The sequence below is a fragment of the Neophocaena asiaeorientalis genome, unplaced genomic scaffold (assembly GCF_003031525.2).
Source record: "Neophocaena asiaeorientalis asiaeorientalis breed wild unplaced genomic scaffold, Neophocaena_asiaeorientalis_V1.1 scaffold256, whole genome shotgun sequence".
Classification (NCBI taxonomy): domain Eukaryota; kingdom Metazoa; phylum Chordata; class Mammalia; order Artiodactyla; family Phocoenidae; genus Neophocaena; species Neophocaena asiaeorientalis.
This window is the reverse complement of record NW_020185324.1, coordinates 8,297,983-8,318,948: the sequence shown is the minus strand read 5'-3', so window position 1 is coordinate 8,318,948 and position 20,966 is coordinate 8,297,983. Positions and strand designations below refer to the sequence as shown.

Genomic DNA, 20,966 nt, shown 5'->3' with positions numbered 1-20,966 from the left:
AGCGGTGGCAGTAGAGATGGGGAGAAGTGAATGCACTATAGATAGTTTGGAAGTAATAGGACTTAGCGGTAGTTTGGGTATGAGGGAGGGAGAGAGTTAATGCAGATCGTCAGTGATAACACCTAGGTTTACAGCATGTGCCCTAAAATGGATCATGGTGCAATATTGGAAGAGGATTACTTTTGGAGGCGTATTTTTTGTTTTATTTTAACCACAGTAAATTTGAGGTACTTTTGTGACATAGAAATGGAGACATAAAGTTGGAAGGGGGTAAACTTGTGGAGTTCAGAGGAGCGTTCCGGGCTGAAGATGTCAATCTGTAAATCATTTGCATCTAGGGGATAACTGATTCCCTGAGCTGGAATGAGATCCCATGGGAAGAAAAGAGGAAGTAAAGACACATCCTTGGCTAGATCCTTGAGGAACGCCACCATTGAAAAGCTGGGTAGCAGATAATAAATCCTGCTAAAGAAATAAGGTTAACATGGTGAGAGATTTAAGTAGAAAACCAGGAGAGTTGGATACAGAGAAAGAACTGAACATGTTTCATGGAGGGTGTTATGAATACGCAGATTCTGATAAAAGATCAAGTAAGGGGCTTCCCTGGTGGCACAGTGGTTGAGAGTCCGCCTGCCGATGCAGGGGACACGGGTTCGTGCCCCGGTCCGGGAGGATCCCACATGCCGCGGAGCGGCTGGGCCCGTGAGCCATGGCCGCTGAGCCTGCGCGTCCGGAGCCTGTGCTCCGCAACGGGAGCGGCCACAACAGGGAGAGGCCCGCGTACCACAAAAAAAAGATCAAGTAAGAAGAGAGTGAAAAATTCTCCTTTTGATGCAATACTGATGACCCAGGTGAAGGTGGTGAGTTGGGCAGATGAGGCCGGAGCTAGAGCACAGTTGACTGGGAAGTGAATGGAAGGTAAAGACATGGAGAACAGCAAGAACACACAGCTCTTCTCAGAACTGGGGCAGTAAGAGGTAGGAGAGAGAGAGAAAGTGATGACTGGAGCAGGATGTGGTTTGTTTTGTCCTGCCAGTGACGGAAAGCTAATCGATAGAATCCAACGAGGATGGAGAAATCGAGATATATGGGAGACAAGGTGTATAGTATACGGTAGACATCCAAAGAGAGTGAGATGCGGGACCCAATTCAAGAAAAAGTAATTGGCTCTGGAAAGTGTAGTCAGCCCTTCTACGGTACCGATGGGAAAGATTATGGTTTGCACTCAGATGTAGGTCGGCTTGTAGTTTGTTAGACGACGAGGGAATGCTTGTCTAGATCTTTTTCTTTTCTCTGTATATAAGAGCGCAGGCCATCTTCTAGTGGAGAGGTATGTTTGTCCAAGATTTGAGGCCAGGGGAGAAAGTGTGAAAAACTTACTGTGAAGATTGGATGGACTAGGTAACTAGAGAAGCTGTGGCTGTATTGCCAGGCAGTGTTGAAGGCCTGTTTGAGTTTGCTGAATATGAACTTATGGCATCATTCTACCCTGTGCATTATTTCTCAAGCTGTATTCAGCTCCTTGGGTTCAGGCACAGAGAAAGGCTATCAGATTTTAGCTAAGGCAGAATGGAGGATGTGGGTTTTGGAAAAGAAGAGCTCAAGAAATTGAGAGCCCTGGGTGGTGCATGGGCCAGCCCTCTGAAGGTTGAAGTCACCCAAAATGATGGCAGAGTTTGGGAGGGGAAAAAAAGACTGTTAACCCTGGGAAAAACAAAACAAAACCAAAACTTCCATAAAGGAAAGATTCTGAAGAGGTTGGTAGATGGCAGAAATCAGTAAGAGAAGACCATAGCATAGCTGAATTGTACGAGCTTCCAAAAGGAGGGCTTATTGTGATTTTAGCAAAGGGGTGGAGGAAAAAATATCTGCAAGAAGAAACAGTGAACCAGGAAAGAAACCCAAACCCTAAACCTGAGGTTCATGGGCAGAGGAAGAGGGATAAAGTAACAGCCACCACGTGAGAAGTCTGCAAAGAAAGCAGTATCCTCAGGGGAAAGTTAGGCTTCAGGAATGGCAAACACGAGGTTCTTTACAAAGTCACAGTTGCAGAGAATACAGTTGAAATGTATGGATTTGGACCCAGGAGTTCCAAATTCCCAACACCTCATTTCTTTCAATAGGCGAGAGCTGCTTTGAAAGGCTCCACTTTGGCTGCTCTAGATGAATGCTTTAGTGATCGTGGAGAGAAAAGGTTATGGATATCCAGCCACACTGTTAATTAATTGCTATGGGGAAGGCTGTTCAATTCTTATCCGAGCCACAAATGAAATGAATAGTCGGGGAGTGCTGCAGAACGGCTTCTTTCTTCGTGTACGAGAACGGCAACTCAAAGTATGAAAGCAGAAGAAAAATTAATAGGATTCATCAGCTTAACCTTGATTTACAAGATTCTGAACGGGGACAGTGGGAGCTCCCTGATCATGTGCAGTATCATTACTTCAGGCAAAGAGAAGCTGTCCTGACTTTGTGCAATTGGTAGTGGAAAGCAAGAGGTTCCCTGACAAGTGTGTTTATCAGGTCCATCTGCAGTGTTACTTTGTATGCTAGGGTGCAGCCCCTGTCACTCTTCTCCATGCTCATTTAACATGATGGACCTGTTTGGCAAATCCTTCGGGTGGTGGGAGGACAGCCAGAGGAGGAAGCTTACTCTGGAGCATAAAAGATACTGGCCTCTCTCACATACTCCACTATTCCTTCTCATGACCCTCCTCGTCATCACTGTTTGTAGGAAAGAAAGTGGATGGCTAAGTGATGTGACCCCGTGAACCTGATGATGAGTTGCTCAGAGCACCATGGAGAACGGATTCTGCTGTAGTTGTCTGGTTTGACTTGAATTCTTGATCAGGGGGAAGAAAAAGTTTGATAAGTCCTTTAATCTACATCTCAGGGAGTTTCACTGTGTCCTACTGTGTCTGTGTTCAGATCCATCTCTCCCACCATGATGGTCAGTACCAGCCAGTAGCAGCTGGCATCTGTGAAGTGCTACGTGACACACACTGTGCTAAGCACCTTGTGTTCACTTGTTTTATTTCTCCAGAAAAGCCTGATATCATTTACTCTCAATTTCAGTATGTGCAACTGAGATTCAGGGATGTTAGATGATGAGCCCAGGATCACACAGCTCGTGAGTGGCAGATCCTGAATGCTGGGCCAGATGTATCTAGATGCCACATCCTCTACCGGAACACTCTAGATCAGCCCTGCCCAACAAATGTAACGAGAGCCACATGTGAAATATTACACTTTCTAGCAGCTGTGGTAAAAAGTACAAAGAAACAGATGTCATTAATTTTAATTTCATTGTTTACAAAACGCGTTATATCCAGAATATTATCATTTTAACCTGATCGCTATGAAAAAATTATTGCTGAGATAGTTTACATTTATTTTTCATACTAAGTTTTTGAAATCCAGTGTCTTTTACAGGTAGAGCGCATGTCAGTTCAGACTAGCCACATCTCAAGTGCTTGATAGCCGCAAGGGGCTAGCGGCTACTATACCGGACAGAGCTGCTCCAGACTCTGTTTGTGGAAACAGAGTTCATTATCACACAGGATTTGCTGAGTTTATTGCACGTTTTGCTTTGCGATAAGAACAAACAGGCCTTCCTGTGTGTACTATTAGTCTCTGTCATATAATGTGATACAAGCTTCATAGCACCCATCCCGTTCTCATCCCTCTCCTCTGAGAGGCAGAGGTAGGGGTGTGTGTGTATTCATTTCCACAAGAAATTTCCATAAAAGTGCTTTATGATACAGAGTAAATGAAACAAAAGCAGATTTTTGCCATAGTTAAGAGATATATATCTCTCTCTACATATATAGGTTTGTTATCCCCTTACTATCTGTTTTAACTTGAGCGATTATTCAGTCTCTGTGTAGCTGTCTTTTTTTCCTCTTACCTGTCCTTAAAGGATTTTTGAGAGGGCAAAATGAGATTATGCATTTACTATAATACCTAAAAAGTAGGAAGTGATTAATGTGGCGGCTATTATTATACCTTATGTTCAAAGTCCTTGTATAGTTACTACCAAAACTCAGTGTGAGCAGAGTCCCTAACTCTGAACATAAGAGCACAGTGTACACTATACGGAAGTTACAGACCAACTTTACGAATAACCCACATCTATTTGGCGACAAGGAACCTTTATACATACATTGTAGTTGGCCGTTCTCAGTGTGACGACTCGCTTACTTTTGTCCCTTCCTATAGAGGTATTATACTAAGACCTATTTTGAAAGCCCTTAGGTAGTGACTGTCTCCAAATTTCTGCAGTACCTACCTTAAGGTTTGCAATTTGATGGGTAGAAAGAGAGGGGAACCTTTACATCTTTATATAATTGTGAGATGATGAGTAATTTTTATGCTTTTAATTTTTTATCCAAATAAAATGTATTTTAACGGTGTATAAAGAAAATCATTGTCATCGTCATCGTGTAGGCATCTGGACGAGCTTAGGGTAATTTTTATGACACATCTTCTTTAAAACAATCATCTTATAAATCAATGTCATAGAAAATTCTTGGTCCAGCAGCCTGTGGTGGTAGATTTCAATATACCCACCTTGTATGTGTCTAGCAGTGGGGTACTAACGAACTATTTCCACTCTGTTTATAATACCTAATAAAGGTCAGTCAACCGTGGTGATATTACCATACAAGATCACTGAAGTCACACATAAATGTCTACCCATGTTGTTTTTAAAATTGAACAAACAGGTGGTTATTTGCCATTGATGGACAAGTCACTCCATATCCATAATTTGCCTTCAGTCTCAATCTTCAGGTCTGTGGAAGATTTAAGGATATATCCGTTTTCTTTTCCCTCCGAACTAACCTTATTTTTGTCTATCTATTGTTGTGCAGGGGTTACTACATAATAATTGTGCCTTTGAAGAAATCTCGTGGGAAATTTATCAAGCCATGGGAGAGTCCAGATGAAATGGAATTAGATGAGGTAACTATGTGTTTCAGGCTGTGCCGTTCATTAGTTATTTAATTTTTAAAATAGCCCTCTCCTCTCTATGGAGACCTTTCAGCATCTAATCTGGGTGCTGACTCCTACATGGCTGGCTGGTCAGCTGGCTACTCAGAAGGTTCACTGCCACGGGTGTGTTAACCTCTTGGGGTCCGAACAAAGAGCTTTTTGATTTAATTAAAAGACATTAAGCTGTTGTAAAGCTTACAACCTATCTGATCTTTGTTGGCTTTAAGATTTTGCCCCGTGCCCCTTGTAAAACATGATGCAGAGGTGTGGAAGGTGAAGTGAATTGTCAGCAAAGACTTAATCACTATTGCTATGAATCCCAAGGTATGCTTCGTCAGTGCAGTGGTAGCTGAGGCTGTTAAAAATGCTAAGTTGCAGTTTGCACCAGAGGTCAACACTTGACCTGCTATGTGTTCTTGACCAATTTCTGACAGAATTGTGCTGGTTAGCACATATTTGCTTCATTCTATGTTTTGTAAGAGATCAGAATCAAAAATGCATGAGCTTCAGGGGCAAATAAAACAAATTACAGAATTTTGAGCTGAGCAAGAAATACAGAGCAAATACTAAATACTATTAATTTCTAAAATCTTACATTAACAATAGGTACCTTGGTACTCTTTTTTGCAAAAAGAACATTTTTTTTAAGTAAATACATAGTATATATGTAGAACAAGATCTAATTTTGACATACTTATATTTGGATGAGAAAACTGTGCTCAAAAGTGTTAAGCCAGATCCCTAGAGGGCCACAGCAGGTTAATGGCTGGGCTTCACCTTCTGTGAAATACTATACAGGAGAGACTTTACAATTTTAACATGATCCTAGATTGAATCAGTTCAGAAGTCAAATTAAAAAGGCCCCCATTGGGGGAAATATGAGATTTTAATTGATTGGATTTATTTACAACATGTTCTATATCTTATAACCCAACCTGTTATTTTTAGGTATTTTCTGTCCCTCAAATTAGTGCATACGAAGCAAGGAAAAGCAGAAATTCCCTCACTGCATTACAGGGAAGTGATGTTTATTTCATACACGTCTGCACTAAGGAGACTGTGATCTCGAGAGCAGGGCTGTTAGCTTCTTTTGACAGACATGTGTCATCCCTAGAAGTATGTTTCGTCATCAACCACTTCATTTATCTGAGTCAAACTTGATCAAGTTCAGAAAGGGAGATGAGTTCAAGGTTAGGACTATGCTTTTGTGTCACCGCTTAGTGATTAGACGAGCACTGAAGGATTATAAAATGAGACACATTTCAATCATGCTGTCAAGTAATTTGTTATAAATTTTACTTTTTTTTTTTCTGCTGAAAATAAAGGAACAAAATCATTTTTTATGATGTCAGAGGAGTACATCTGAATATGCGATTTGATGAGCTAGCTGGTCTCTAAACCAGGCATGTTTTACCTGCAACTGACTGATCAGTTAATCCTGACATATTCTTCATTATTTTAATCAGTTCTCAGCCGAAATGCAGCATTCAGTTGGAACTGGATTTAAAATGCAAAGGCAGCTTGTAAAATCTATGAATCTTTCTACCTATTAAAAAAAAAAAAGTTTTCAAGGAATTAACATCCAAGCCAAAAATGACATCAAATCCTTCAAAAAAAAAAAAAAAAAGCTTTGCTTAGAAGTGGAGCCATTTGGTTGTAAGTAATAGGAAGCTGATTCTCTTTTACAGCTAGGTTTCAACCTCCAAAATGCACATCAGTTCTAATGGATTAAAGTATAGAGCTCTATGACATTGAACTTTCTTGCAATTACATTCTATGGGTCTCTGCTGCTGATTCCCATAACAAAGGGTCATTTTAATCATCCCACAAATTGTAGTGCATTAATCTGTATAATAGTTTGATAAAGAACATTTATTAATTCAAAATTTTGGGGTCAGGATGGGTTCTTTCCCACTTTTCTTACTGATATAATTGAGACCACATTGTAGAATTAATGGTGGAAGAAATAAGATATGCATTGACTGGAAAATGAAAATTATTTCTGATAAAAAACTAAAGCCCTTGATATATCTTCTGGAAACCTCCAATACATCTTGTAACTATTGTGGAGGGGAACAAATGAAAGTAGGCTACGGCCTCACTTTGTGCTTACCCATTCAGTTTCTGATCCCTCCAGACAGGTATTTTTTTTTCTACCATGGATAATAAAATCACCGTAGTAATTTTATCTAGAGCTTGGTACTGCCAGGTTTGACAAAGCAGTGTTCCTCTCTTAAATGTATTTGACCAAGTGATTTTTTAGAAAGGCCTATAATTCAAATCGTTGAAACCCCAATCATCAAATAGAATGGTAGCCTAAGGGGATTTCCACATGTATGCCTTACACCTAGGCCCATAAAAAATGGAAAGAGGCTTTCTACACAGAGTCACTCTCGATATTATCTTCTGAGCTCATTTATCCTTTGTCTGGGGATAATCTTCACATAATAAATTCATAGACTGGAACTCTTAGTTGTCAGGGTCAGCCTGGGCAGAGCAGACATTGATAGTCAAAATGAATTCTGGACAGAATGACTCCTAAAATGTTAGTTATATTTAATTCAGGGAAGGTCTTGTAATACATCGTAAGCTTTTCATCGCATTGTACGTCAAAGGCTTGCTGTAAAATAACGTGGTCATTTGTGGTGGGAACTTCAACATACTGGCTCACTTCAGTGTCACCTGAGCACACTTGACCCATTTAAAGTATAACACAGGGAGCATCCTACAGAGATTAGAGCAAGCTACAGGGCCAGGGTTGATGTTCCAGGTTTGACCTTAATGAATGGCAGCGTTGGGTCTAAGGAGCACCAAAACACTAAAATCTGTTAAAGTACTTCCTCGAAGTCTTCTAAAGAAACCCTAGCAAAAGGTACTCATAGGGATGACAGTGATATGGATGAATTATGACAGTTGCCTGCCTACATCTGAAATATGAATAAAATCAAGGTAGGGTTTGATCGGTGAAGCAGAAGAGGGGACACAGTTGCATAAACAACTGATGGTAAATGTTTCTGATTAACCAACTTCAGAAAGCTTTTCGGCTCTTCTGCACTTCATTTGTCCTTCTCTAAGTAATGGCCCATAAATGACTACATATCAACAATAACCTATGTAGTGACTTTTCAAGTATATCTTAAATATTTACATCAGAATTTTAAAAATACATGTTAAAAGAATCTAGGAAAAAGACATCTAAGTACGCATTTATCTGTGTTAATGAAAGCAGATGCACGAAAATTACATATTTAAGTATAGACTGAGTTAAAAGAGTTAACATTATTAATTTAGCCTAAATGTTGCAATTACGTTTCTTTGGTATTGTGCAGCCATTAAGTAAATAAAATTATGGTTGGAAAAAATCTCTTACATGTAATTTCATTTCATTTCACCAATTGAATCCACTATTGTCACTTTCTATTCTGCCTCAGTTGCCTCATTTATAAAATGGGGATAATGATAACTTATTTCATAGAGTTTTTATGAGTAAATGAGCTAAGCCCTATTTAGTCTCCTGAGAACGAACGGTGCCTGGCACCTAGGAATTGGTTAACAAAGAAAAGCATTATTGTCATTATCATCAATTATAAGACCTAAATGTGACAACAGGATTGAAAGATAGTGCTAAGTTTCTGGACTTGCTTTATTACAACTCAGTTGGTCCATAATTGATCAGTCTACCTGAATGTATCATCAGATGGTCCAAATTTGCTAAACAAGTTCTGCTGTGGTTTTTATAAAAGAACTTACATTTCATGTAATTTTAATTGTATCAAGAAACTCAGACGTAACAGAAAATTTGAGAACATTTTAAGTATTCAATAACATGGGCACAAATTATCTATATAACCAAGAGGGTGATTTTTTACATTTTTTAAGTTATAATTTTGACCAGCTGAGCACATGTACATTCTGTGTTGAAGAGACTGTAGTTTACCATCAGGTTCCTAACCTAAGGATTTGGTATTTGCCATATATACAGTCTGCAGCCGTTATTATTACAGAAGCCTGGCCTTCATTGCACCAGGCTCTCAGATAGTCTTTTCTATAGAGATAGTAAAACAAATCAGAATTCTTTCAAAACACCAGTTAAGTTGTCCCTTACATCAAAAGGCATCTCAGACTGCTATAAACGTCTTTTTCTCTGTTAAGCCCTATAAAATACCAATATTTAATGGAAGCAGACAGAGATAACTTAAACATCATTTTGAAATTGTCATGAAATATCATTAACATGAGTTTCTCCTAATAAAAGAGTGAATGCAAAGCAACAGAGTATCAAACCACAATTTGTACTTTTTTCTTTTAGAAATACGTGAAGGATTTCTGTGTGTACATGTTTATGTTTGTTTTCTTCAGTGTAATATTAAAATTATTTTTCTCTACCCTGCCTTTATTGCCCGGCAAGATAATTCAACATCTCCAGAGAGCTATTAGCTCCAGAAAAACTCGGTGCCATGATAAATGCAAGGAATTTTACCATTTTATCCCAAATGGTTAATCAAGGAACCAAGTCAAGCCAGAAATCGTTAAATAAGTGACCATGTCTATTTAAAATGTCAATTAAAAATTGGTCATCAGATTCTGTTTCTGCTGATTTGAGGGGATATACATCATACAAGCTATCTCATTACTAAAAGTAATCTAAAATGGTACTAATCTCTCCAAAAAGTTGGTCTTTGAACGTTTTGATGGCTTTATCTGAGGGTACTGCTTGTTTAATAATAAGTGATAAAGCCCACATGACGGGCTTTTGTGAATCAAGCTGATTTTTTTCCACAGACAAGTTATAATGCATTCTTGTCCTTTGAGAGGATTTCATTAGAGTGGACAGTGATGTGAACTACCAGTAAAGGATCTAATCGTCCAGTGTTTACAGCCTGAGCCTTGCAATTGCAATTCAGTCCCTTACCTTTGGAAGACAGAGAGACTGAGATTTAGTAATGCTGACATACTACGGGTATTGTGGACACACTGTATTTGGGTTGTTCCCAGCCCTGAGTTAATTTCTCCCATTAAATTGTCATTAAGTTGGGTTATTATTGTTGTTTACATTTCTTTCTCTGTTTCCCACTTTTCTTCCTTAAGCTGCTTAAAGAGATATCTAGGAAACGCAGAAGCATCCGTTATGGGAGAGAAGTTGAATTGAAGCCATATATTGCCGCTCACTTTGATGTCCTTCCCACTGAGTTCACCCTGGGGGATGAAAAGCATTATGGTGGATTTACAAACAAGCAACTCCAAAGTGGTCAAGAATATGTCTTCTTTGTGTTAGCAGTGATGGAACACGCAGAGTCTGTAAGTTAATTGTGATGGCATCCATCTAATTTCCTATGGTATTCTTATACATTTTTCACCAGAATTTGGTTATTTGGGAATACATAGGTACATGCACCCTAATGATTTCTCAAGAGATTTCGCTAACTTAGATGTGGTAACAGGCTGCCTGCTCTTTGAACACTGCTGAGTAATCTGCTTGAGATTTTGTTACAAGTAAGGCTGTGTCCCTAATGACAGGAAATTTAGATGGACATCTAGTTTATGAAGTGCCAAATTGATAGGGCATGGTTCTTTTTGTTGTTGTTGTTTGTTTTTTGTTTTGGCATTTGTATCTCTTAATCCCACACCCCTCTCTTGTCCTAGCCCACTCCCCACTGGTAACCGCTAGTTTGTTCTTTGTGAGTCTGTTTCTGTTTTGTTATACACATTGGTTTGTTTTATTTTTTAGATTCCACATATAAGTGATGTGATACAGTATTTGTCTTTTTCTGACTTATTTCACTAAGCATAATTCTCTCTAGGTTCATCCATGTTGTTGCAAATAGCATAATTCTTTTTTTACGGCTGAGTAATATCCCATTGCATATATGTACATTTTCTTTATTCATTCATCTGTTAATGGACACTTGGGTGGTTTCTATATCTTGACTATTGTAAATCATGCTGCTATGAACATTGGGGTACCTGTATGTTTTCAAACGAGCGTTTTTATTTTCTTCAGATACATACTCAGGAGTAGGACTGCTGGATCATATGGTAGTTCTATTTTTAGTTTTTTGAGGAACCTCCATACTGTGTCCCATAGTGGCTGCAGCAATTTACATTCCCACCAACAGTGTACAAGGGTTCCCTTTATTCCACATCCTCGCCAACATTTGTTATTTGTGGTCTTTTTGATGATAGCCATTCTGGCAGGTTTAAGGTGATATCTCATTGTGGTTTTGATGGGTATTTCTCAGACGGTTAGAGATGTTGAGCGTCCTTTCACATGCCTGTTGTCTGTATGTCTTCTTTCGAAAAATGTCTATTCAGGACTTCTACACATTTTTAATTGGGTTGTCTGGTTTTTTGATATTGAGTTGTATGAGCTGTTTATATATTTTGGATATTAAGCCCTTATTGGTCACACCATTTGCAGATATTTTTCTCCCATTCAGTAGGTTATCTTTTTGCTTTGTTGATGGTTTCCTTTGCTGTGCAAAAGCTTTTAAGTTTAATTAGGTCCATTTTTTGTTTGTTGTTTTTTGCTTTTATTTCTTTTGCCTTAGGAGATCCAAAAAAAAAAAATTGCTACAATTTATGTCAAAGAATGTTCTGCCTATGCTCTCTTCTAGGAGTTTTATGGTTTCAGGCCTTACATTTAGGTCTTTAATCCATTTTGAGTTTATTTTGTACATGGTTTGAGGGAATGTTCTAATCTCATTCTTTTACAGATAGCTGTCCAGCTTTCCCAGCACCACTTGTTGAAAAGACTGTCTGTTCTCCATTGTATATTCTTGCCTCCTCTGTAGTAGAATAATTGACCACAGGTGCATGGGTTTATTTCTAGAGCCTCCATTCTTTTCCACTGATCTGTGTGTCTGTTTTTGTGCCAGTACCATAGTATTTTGATTACTGTAGCTTCACAGTATAGTCTGAAGTCAGGGAGCATGATTCCTCGAGCTTAGTTCTTTTTCTCTCAATATGGTTTTGGCTTTTCAGAATCTTTTGTGGTTCCATATAAATTTTAGTGTTGTTTTTGATCTGTGAAAAATGCGATGGGTAATTTGATAGGGATTGCATTAAATCTGTAGATTGCCTTGTGCAGTATGGACATTTTACGATATTAATTCTTCCAATCCAAGAACATGGAATGTCTTCCCATTTCTTTTTATCATTTTCAGATTTCTTCATCAGTGTTTTATAGTTTTCAGAGTATAGGTCTTTCACCTCCTTGGTTTTTTCCTACATATTTTATTCTTTTTGATGCAATTTTAAACAGGATTGTTTTCTTGCTTCCTCTTTCTGATAGTTCATTATTAGTGTATAGAAAAGCAAGATTTCTGTATGTTAATCTTGTAACCTGCAACTTTACTGAATGTATTTGCTAGTTCTAATAATATTTTTGGTGGAGACTTGAGGGTTTTCTATATATAGTACTTGTCATCTGCATATAATGACAGTTTTACTTCTTTCTTTCCCATTTGGATGCTTTTTATAGGGGCATGGTTCTTAAGACCTTTTGATGTGACCCACATCTGGATAGGAGGGTGACAGCCATCATTGCTCGTCTCCTTCCTCACCCTCTTAAAATGACTGTTTTCAAATATATATTTAATATTAGGTATGTTGCATAATACTTAGTAGATCTTAGCCTGTGTGATTACAATAGTAACTAACAAGCTCTGAGATTAAACATAGTTAATTTCCAAGTATTTGAAAATATTGATGGGGGGGGTGATTGTATGTATTTTATTCTCCTATAACTACCAGTGAACCCATAGTGCTTTCTGCCCAGATTCAAGGGAAGTTCTATCTAGGAAAAGGCAAGCACAGCCTGGGTTTTAAATTATAGCAATTTACCAGGGACTTTATCAGTGAAAAGCCAAGAAAGTTAGAAAACGATTCAACAAAACAGAGAATTCCTAAGGTCCTCTAAATAATGAGTTGTCTTCTTTTATGTAATTCATCTTGCTCTTATTGTCGTTCTGTGCATCAGTTCCTTTGAATGTTAAAAACAGAGAGAGAGGGAGAGGGAGAGAGAGAGAGGGCGAGAAATTGTAGCTGGGAGGGAGGCAGATTTTGAAGTGGCGGTTCACATTAACATTTAATATACATATTCAAAACTATACCTTTCTAATGGGGCTTAAAACTGACAGGTGTGGCAACTAGATAGAGCCAGTCCCTTCCCCGGTATAGGAAGTCTGAGAGATATCAAAGATTTCTGCACATCAGGTGTTAGCGTGTACAGTGGGGCTTCTCTTCAGATGACTGAAGGAATTCCCTCGTGGAAAATCAAAACACAGAGGCAGCCTTTCTGCCTGGTTTTTGTGTGTGTGTGTGCACAGGATGTCATTTGAAAACAAAGTGATGGGCTTCCTGGAATTTTAATGCACGGATATGCTTTCCCTTCCTAGTTGAAGGTTTTAAGGCAGAACATCAAGGGAATGGAATGTTGGAACCATCTTATCCTTTTTTTTAATGACTTTTAGATATTTGAAAGAAATTTTCTTTAAATAGCTTTAGGATGTTTCCGAAAGCACGTTCAGAGCACTGAGATAGATCAGAGAATCCAGCAAAAATGGAATCTCGTCAGATCATGCACTGTCAGAGACTCTGGTTTCTAACAGACATTTCAACTAGTTGATACCTTTCAACTAGTGTTGAAACATATCACCACTGATGAATAGTTTACCTCTTCCCTTATTATGTCATCTCACTGTTTCATTAATTATATAATTAGGATCTCTTCCCAAATATGTGTTGTCTAAGTTGCCCCTTTTCTCCCATCATCTTTTTCAACATCGCTCTCAAAGCTAACAGTATTTCCTTTACGTTTCCTATGTGTGTTCATGCCAGCATTCATAGACTTTTACCCAGCTAGTATAATGCTCGTAGTGATACAGTCTTTTGTAAACCTCAGATTTTCAAGAGTGATTGGTAAGGTGGCTAACCACTCCAAGGGTGGGATGATAATTTGCATACAGAAAATATCCCCCTTCCCCCCCCCAAAGACATTGAGCTTTTCCCCAATTAACGGCCTCATGAAGAATATCAAAGGACTGGTTTAGAATGACCCAACGTTTAATCTTTTCCATTACTCCCACATACTGAACAAATTCTCCTTTTCATAAGGCTGATATCATTTTACTGTTTTGTTTTCTTTTCATTTTCACATGTCTCTGTTTCCTGATTTGGGTTGGAAATCTATGTACTTTGGGAAAAACCTCTGCTTAGATTTCCATCTTGGCTAACCAAGATTATTATCTCAAAGGCTCTTGGTAAAGAATTTCAAATCAGAGAGTTTTGCTTACTTAAGTCTCCCAAACAATTTGAGTGTGACCTACAAAATGGAAAGGGGAAAATTTAAACCAAAACAAACAATTAATTATATAAAAGAATCATGTTTCTTGCACATAGAGTGTATTTGCTAAGCCCTTTGTGTAAATCCTTACACTGTACGTATCTTTTTTGTTTGTTTTTTTTGTAAATCAGCCCCTAAGAAGGTTAGAAACATATTGAGTTTTTGTATTCTTTAGATGCATTAGAAAATCCGAAAGTCTGCTCAATCTCTTTCCTGGACATAGTGAGGAAAATGGAAAGAGAGAATAGCATACAGGCATTTGGTGGGCATGTGTTCTCCAGATTGACTGCTGAGTTTGTCCTACTTAAAGTCAGAATATATGCGCTAATTGTTTAAAAATGCAGACTGAAAATAATTAAACATATTTACCGATAGTGGAAAAATGAGTATACTCTCTCGTGCTTTAATAATGTCAGCCATTTGGAAAAAAATGAGCATTTTCTTTTATTCAACAGAGATTTTCTGGGAACCCACTAAATGCAAAGTTCTGTACTTGCTGCTTTAAGCATACAAACTGTATATAAATCTGTACCGTCAAGGAGTTTATAGTTTCATTAAAGAAGATAAGGCATGTACACAAATGAAAAACCAAAACAGAGCCTGGCCACTACCATTAAGAAACAAATAACTTCAAATTGTTAAAATGACTTTTACCTACATTTTGTGAAATGACCGATTATTTCCAGTTAAGGGGAGGCAGCTTCAATGGAGGCAAAATTTAAGGGAGGCCTTGGAGTCAGATTGCGGGAGCTAAATGTCGTGGAACTTGTGAGAGGGTTAAAGTAAAGAGAGAGAATAGAGCATTTTGGTAGCAGCAGCAAGAAGTCTATTGTGATGGAACATGTTACATGTGGTAAGAAAGTTTCAAACAAAATTGTGGAGGCCCTTAAGAATCGTGCTAAGATGTCTAGCTTTTATTTAGGAATCCCTAGAGAGCCTCTTGAAGGTTTTACGGATGCAGTTTAGGATAACTCTAGCAGCAGTGGAGACTGTTAGAGGAAGGAAGAAATTCTTGATACGGTTTGGGGGAACATGAATGAGGTAATGAGAAATGTGGTTGTGTGAGACTGGAAAGGGGGTGGATGGACCTGAGGATCATCCACATGTGCACGTGTCCTTTTGAATTATGGTTTTCTCGGGGTATATGCCCAGTAGTGGGGTTGCTGGGTCATATGGTAGTCCTAGTTTTAGTTTTTTAAGGAACCTCCCTACTGTTCTCCATAGTGGCTGTATCAATTTACATTCCCACCAACAGTGCAAGAAGGTTCCCTTTTCTCCACACCCTCTCCAGCATTTGTAGACTTTTTGAAGATGGCCATTCGGACCCGTGTGTGGTGACACCTCATTGTGTAGTTTTCATTTGCATCTCTAATAATTAGTGATGTTGAGCCTCTTTTCGTGTGCCTTTTAGCCATCTGTATGTCTTCTTTGGAAAAATGTCTATTAGGTCTTCTGCCCAGTTTTTAATTGGGTTGTTTGTTTTTTTAACTGGGTTGTTTGTTTTTTTTGTTATTGAGCTGTGAGCTGTTTGTTCTCAAGACATGTGGGGCAGCTCGTGAATGTGGACTGGTCTCTAGTGGGAAAAATAGTATTTTAAAGAGAGGCAGAGTCACGAGAATATTTTTCTGAGCGAGTCTAAAATAGGACAGAACAAAACAAGATATTACAGAAACAATTCATGCATATGCAGTCCCTTCATTCACCAGGTGACTTTCCATATATATATATATATATATATATGTATGTATATATATCTTTGCAGCTTTATTGAGGAATAATTGCCAAATATAGTGGCACATATTTAAAATGCACAATGTGATGATTTTATATAGTTCTGTATACACAGACTCTGTGATTACCAAGATCAAGAAACTTAACTGTTTCGTGTGTATGTTTTGTGTGTATGGTGAGAATGTTTGTTTAAGATCTACTCTCAGAAACTTTCAGGTATACCGTTCTGTGTCACTCACTATAGTCACCTTGCTGCACTTTAGATTTTCAGAACTCATTCTTCTTGTAACCATACAATAGATGTCTTTCTCTGTCTGGCTTATTTCACTTAGCATAAAGCCCTCCAGATTCATCCATGTCATCGCGGATGGCAGGATTTTCTCCTTTTGTTCTCCTTCTAATGGCTGAATAACGTTCCATTGTGTGTGTATGTATCTATCTGTGTATATAGATAACCACGTTTATCCATTCATCCATAAAAAGAAACTTATGTTGCTTCCATGTGTTAGATATTGTGTGAATATACTGCAGAGGACACAGGTATCTCTTTGAGACAGTGATTTCCTTTCCTTTGGCTATGTACCCAGGAGTGGGATTTGTCATATGGTACTTTCATTTCTAATGTTTGGAGGAACCAACATACTGTGTTCTATGATGGCTGTACCAGTTTACATTCCCACAAACAGTGTATTTAAGGTTTTCCTTTTCTGTTATACCAACCTCTGAGCTATAATAAAATTAAATAGCTATGCTAAATCCTTTTAAGTAAGTTCTCAAAATGTTATCTTCTAAAAAGCCATATCATTATCACTTTCATGCGTGTTGCAGCTATAATTTGAACACTGGACAGGTGCAGTACGTAGGACTACTTACATAATTTAATGCAATACTGATAATTGCTGTATAAATGTTTACTTTCTTGTAATTTGGTCTCAACTGAGTGAGTGATGATATCTTAATGGCTGGAACTATAATATTTTGTATTTTTCGCATCGCATGTAACAGTAACACATTGGCACAATGTAAATGCTCGTTGAACATTTTGTGACCGCTTAATTGACTGGTACTTATACTTCATAAGATCATTTAATATGCCACATATAGATCCCAGTGAAAAAGTATCTATGGAGTAACTTATACCATCAAAAATGATTTTATTGTAAAATACTTTAAAGGAAATTTCGACTACAAAAACCTCTTTTTTCTGCCTTTCTCTCCCCTCTTTTACACACTTATTGTCAAATCCACGATGTTCTCATGCTCAAGATACTTACTTTCTAGAAAGGCATTATTTTATAACTAACTAACATAGATTCTGTTTTTCCTCAGAAGATGTATGCAACCAGCCCTTACTCTGATCCTGTTGTGTCAATGGATTTGGATCCACAGCCAATCACAGATGAAGAAGAAGGCTTGATCTGGGTTGTAGGTCCTGTCCTTGCAGTGGTCTTTATCATCTGCATTGTCATAGCTATTCTTCTTTATAAAAGGTAGGTTTGCCCCATATTTCTATTGCAAAGACTTTATTATCCTTCTAGGGTCATCGTGTGGTTGATCTTAGTAGAAATACTTCCAATAATCACTGGACAAAACGGTGTCCATTAGCGTTAGAACAAAACGTAAAGACTCAGCTATTTAAAATCTCATTCACCGTGTGGTATAGACTCTGTTGCCCAGCAGGCATATATCCCAACCTCCATCTTCTGAGATACTCACTTACTTATGCAGAATGAGCGCTTTGCATGACAGCTGAGATGTTACTACATTCACAAGCAGATAGTCCCAAGGAAGCTCACACTGGATTGTTTTAGATCAAGTTGGTACATTTGTGTCCATTTCATAAGTCTAACTAACTTGCCTGTTGGCTGAGATCCCCTGCCCTCCCCCCACCCCCGTGGCTATTTTCAAAAGTTAGCAAAAGTGGCTAAAAATTGAAGAGCAAAGAAAGAAAAGATAGGAAGAGGATGAACGTTTCCCTTTCCCATTTGTGTCCGAGAGGAAATGCAAGGTACCATTCTCCTTTAGAAAAAATATAACCTTAGTCTCCATACCCCCACGTATCAATATGACTTAGTGTCTGACCACAGGTGCGATGCAAATAACCCACATTTACCCATGTTTTCTGATCCACTCTTGTCAATCCCATTTCTGCCTCCATTACACATAAGCAAGATTTCTTCCCCTAGGTCACTGCTTAAGCAGTTGGATAGAAGACGTGAGTAATTCTTCTTCCCCTTAATCCTTTCTGACCTAAAAAATATAATAATGTATAAAATTTTAACAATTAACATCTGCTCTCTTAAACATGTAGAATGACTGAATTCTCTGTCTCCCTTTATATCAATTTTTCTTTCCTTCCATTCCAAATTTTATTTTCATGAACCTTTAATCTGTGTTTCCTTTGTAGTGTGTCATCTGTCGGAATGCCACTGTGAAGTTACTCTCTTCCTTCTACTGCAAGATAGTTTTTCTCTCTTCTTCCCTCACTTAACCTTGACCTTCAAAATTAGATGAGAATGTCTTCATTTTGATGCTCGCTCACATGTTTAATCTGACAAGATCTCTTATTTTCATTATCTTTTTCCCACCCGTGTATCTCCCTTCATTGGGTTTACATTAATTATTCCTACCTGCATTCCTTCGTTCTTATGTTCTTGGAATAGCTCTTTTTTCATAAGCTCTTCTTTTGACTCAAAAACATACTTTGCAAGACAGACACCTTCTCCCTTGAAAAACTCTCTCTTATGAGGCTGCATTCCATTCTATTCCAGAGTTGAGAAAAAAAAGGACAAGTTAGTTAAAGAAGTTCATACCATAGCCCATTAAATCACCTATCCTTTCTAGAATTAAAAAAAATAAATCCATCACTCAAATTGTCCACCCCATAAAATAATAGCTGAAAACTCCATAAAATAATAGCTGAAAAAGCAAGTGCTTGACAGGCCCAAACATCTTAGTTGATGGTTTCAATCTTCCCATCCCAGTCTGTATCTTATCAGTGTGCTGTTGTATTTGATCCCTTCTCTCTTACGTAAGAGTTAAAGGGCAGATAGTGCAAGGTCCCACATACTCCCGAACAGTAAGAGATCCTATGTGAGTCCGAGTCCAAGCAACAGCTTTGCTGTCCAGGTACCGCACTTATTACCAGAAGAGAATACAAGAAGAAAAAATAGAATTCTAATTGTTTTCTGTGAAACATTTATTTAAGTGGTAACATCCTGCTGTGGGAGTCAGACCAGAAAACAACTGGTGGCTGACTGACAGTTGCATTTCTAGATCATATCACGTGACATTGTGTGGTTACTCAAAATGAACAAGATGCTTACCTCTTCTTAAGTGGTGGATCTATCCGGCTATCGTTAAGTCATGCGTGCGTTGGCCAAAAAGTTCGCTCGCGGCTTTCATCTGGAAAACCCCGAGCGAACTTTTTGGCCAAGCCGCTAGAAATCCTTTTAAAGTTTTCTTTATCCACACGTGCTTGAAAAAAATAAACTCAGTTATAATTTTTCCTAATCCTGCAAAAAGAGGCATCGTATTTAAAGATTTTTATGACTGTTGAAGTTGCATTTCAGTGTGTGCATATGTAAGCATCGTCTAATGCAATTGTTGGGAAATGCACACATCCTCGAATGCTAAGTATATTTAGCTAACCATCTGAAAGCCCATGAAGCATTTCTGAAATAGAAATGCTTGCTTCAGCAGTAGAGAACATTCCTGACTTGAAATTCAAGTAGACCCAACAATGTCCTTCCTGATTATCATGAAACAGTTCAAGAGGAAATCTTCTGTAGGCAATGAATAGTGTCTTTAATAGCTTGGATTCTGAGCAAAGAAAATTATATAACAAACAAACACACTATATCCCTCTTTTTAGGTGCCTTTCAGTTTATACATAGGTCACTGGTAATGACTCAGAATGGAATGTATTACTATTTTTAAAGTATTTCACTTCCTGTGTGCAAATAATACTTTGAGTAGGGAATGAGTATAAAATATTGGTGACTCACATATATCCTGTTGGTAATACACACCTGTTTACAAGACTACTTGTGTTAGGACTGGGTCTGTAGCTGTGGATGCTTCGTCCATGTAAACAAATACATTTCACTGAGCTCTCTGAGGAGACTTTGAGACTTATCCCTATTAATTATGTTAATATGGAAGAGCACACTTTCACATTCTATTCATTTGTCTCTGTTTTAAATTTAATCATTTGAAAACTATAATATATTGATAATCAATGACAAAACATGTCACGGAGCCTTTGTAAGGACCTAAAGGGCCATCAGAATAGTAAAACGTGTTTGGTAGGTCTTTAGTGTTAATTTCCTTGCACTAGGAATTTTTGGAAATCCGGTACTCTATATGTGATACATACAATGATTTAACAATTTAAACTGCAGAGAGAAGAGGTAGCAAAGTTTAGAAAAATACTAAACTAGGAAGCAAGAAACCTGAGTTCAAGTCCCAGCTCTGTGACTAGCTGGCTCTATGGGGTAGAAAGTCATGCTACCACTCCTGGCCTCGGTTTCTTCACTTTTAGAAAATAAGTATGTAGATTAGATAATTGACCTTTTTTAATCTGAGAACCTAAAAAAAAACCCAAGTAACAGAATTAATACTATATTATTTCTGCCTCCAGTGCATGTGTAAGTCTTCTAAATGACTCCATGGTGCCCTTCATCTATCCTCCCCTACAGAGAAAAAAGAATCCATAAAGCAATTGAATGCTCTTTGATGTTCATCTACCCTGCACATCTGCTACACATGTAAGGCTTTTCAGTCGCTAGTTCTAAAACTGTCCAGGAATTATTCCTAGAGAAAATATTCTTAAAATAAAATGTTAACCTGACTGACTCTACGAAAAGCATTTCAAGATGGCTGAGAAGTATTTACCGTGTAG

The 20,966-nt window shown here is 38.0% G+C and overlaps 1 protein-coding gene across 8 annotated transcripts in view; it reads left to right on the top strand.

Annotated features, from left to right (window-relative positions):
- The window catches only part of PTPRD (protein tyrosine phosphatase receptor type D), a 1,004,024-nt gene that overhangs the window by 851,608 nt on the left and 131,450 nt on the right, over positions 1-20,966 (top strand). For 5 of the 8 annotated variants that reach the window (XM_024734238.1, XM_024734243.1, XM_024734242.1 and 2 more), the window contains 3 exons: positions 4,869-4,959; positions 10,078-10,287; positions 17,393-17,553. In XM_024734238.1, coding sequence (XP_024590006.1) covers positions 4,869-4,959; positions 10,078-10,287; positions 17,393-17,553 — 462 coding nt within the window. The remainder of the gene's footprint in view (positions 1-4,868; positions 4,960-10,077; positions 10,288-17,392; positions 17,554-20,966) is intronic. The other 3 variants (XM_024734244.1, XM_024734245.1, XM_024734241.1) reach the window with 1 other exon arrangement.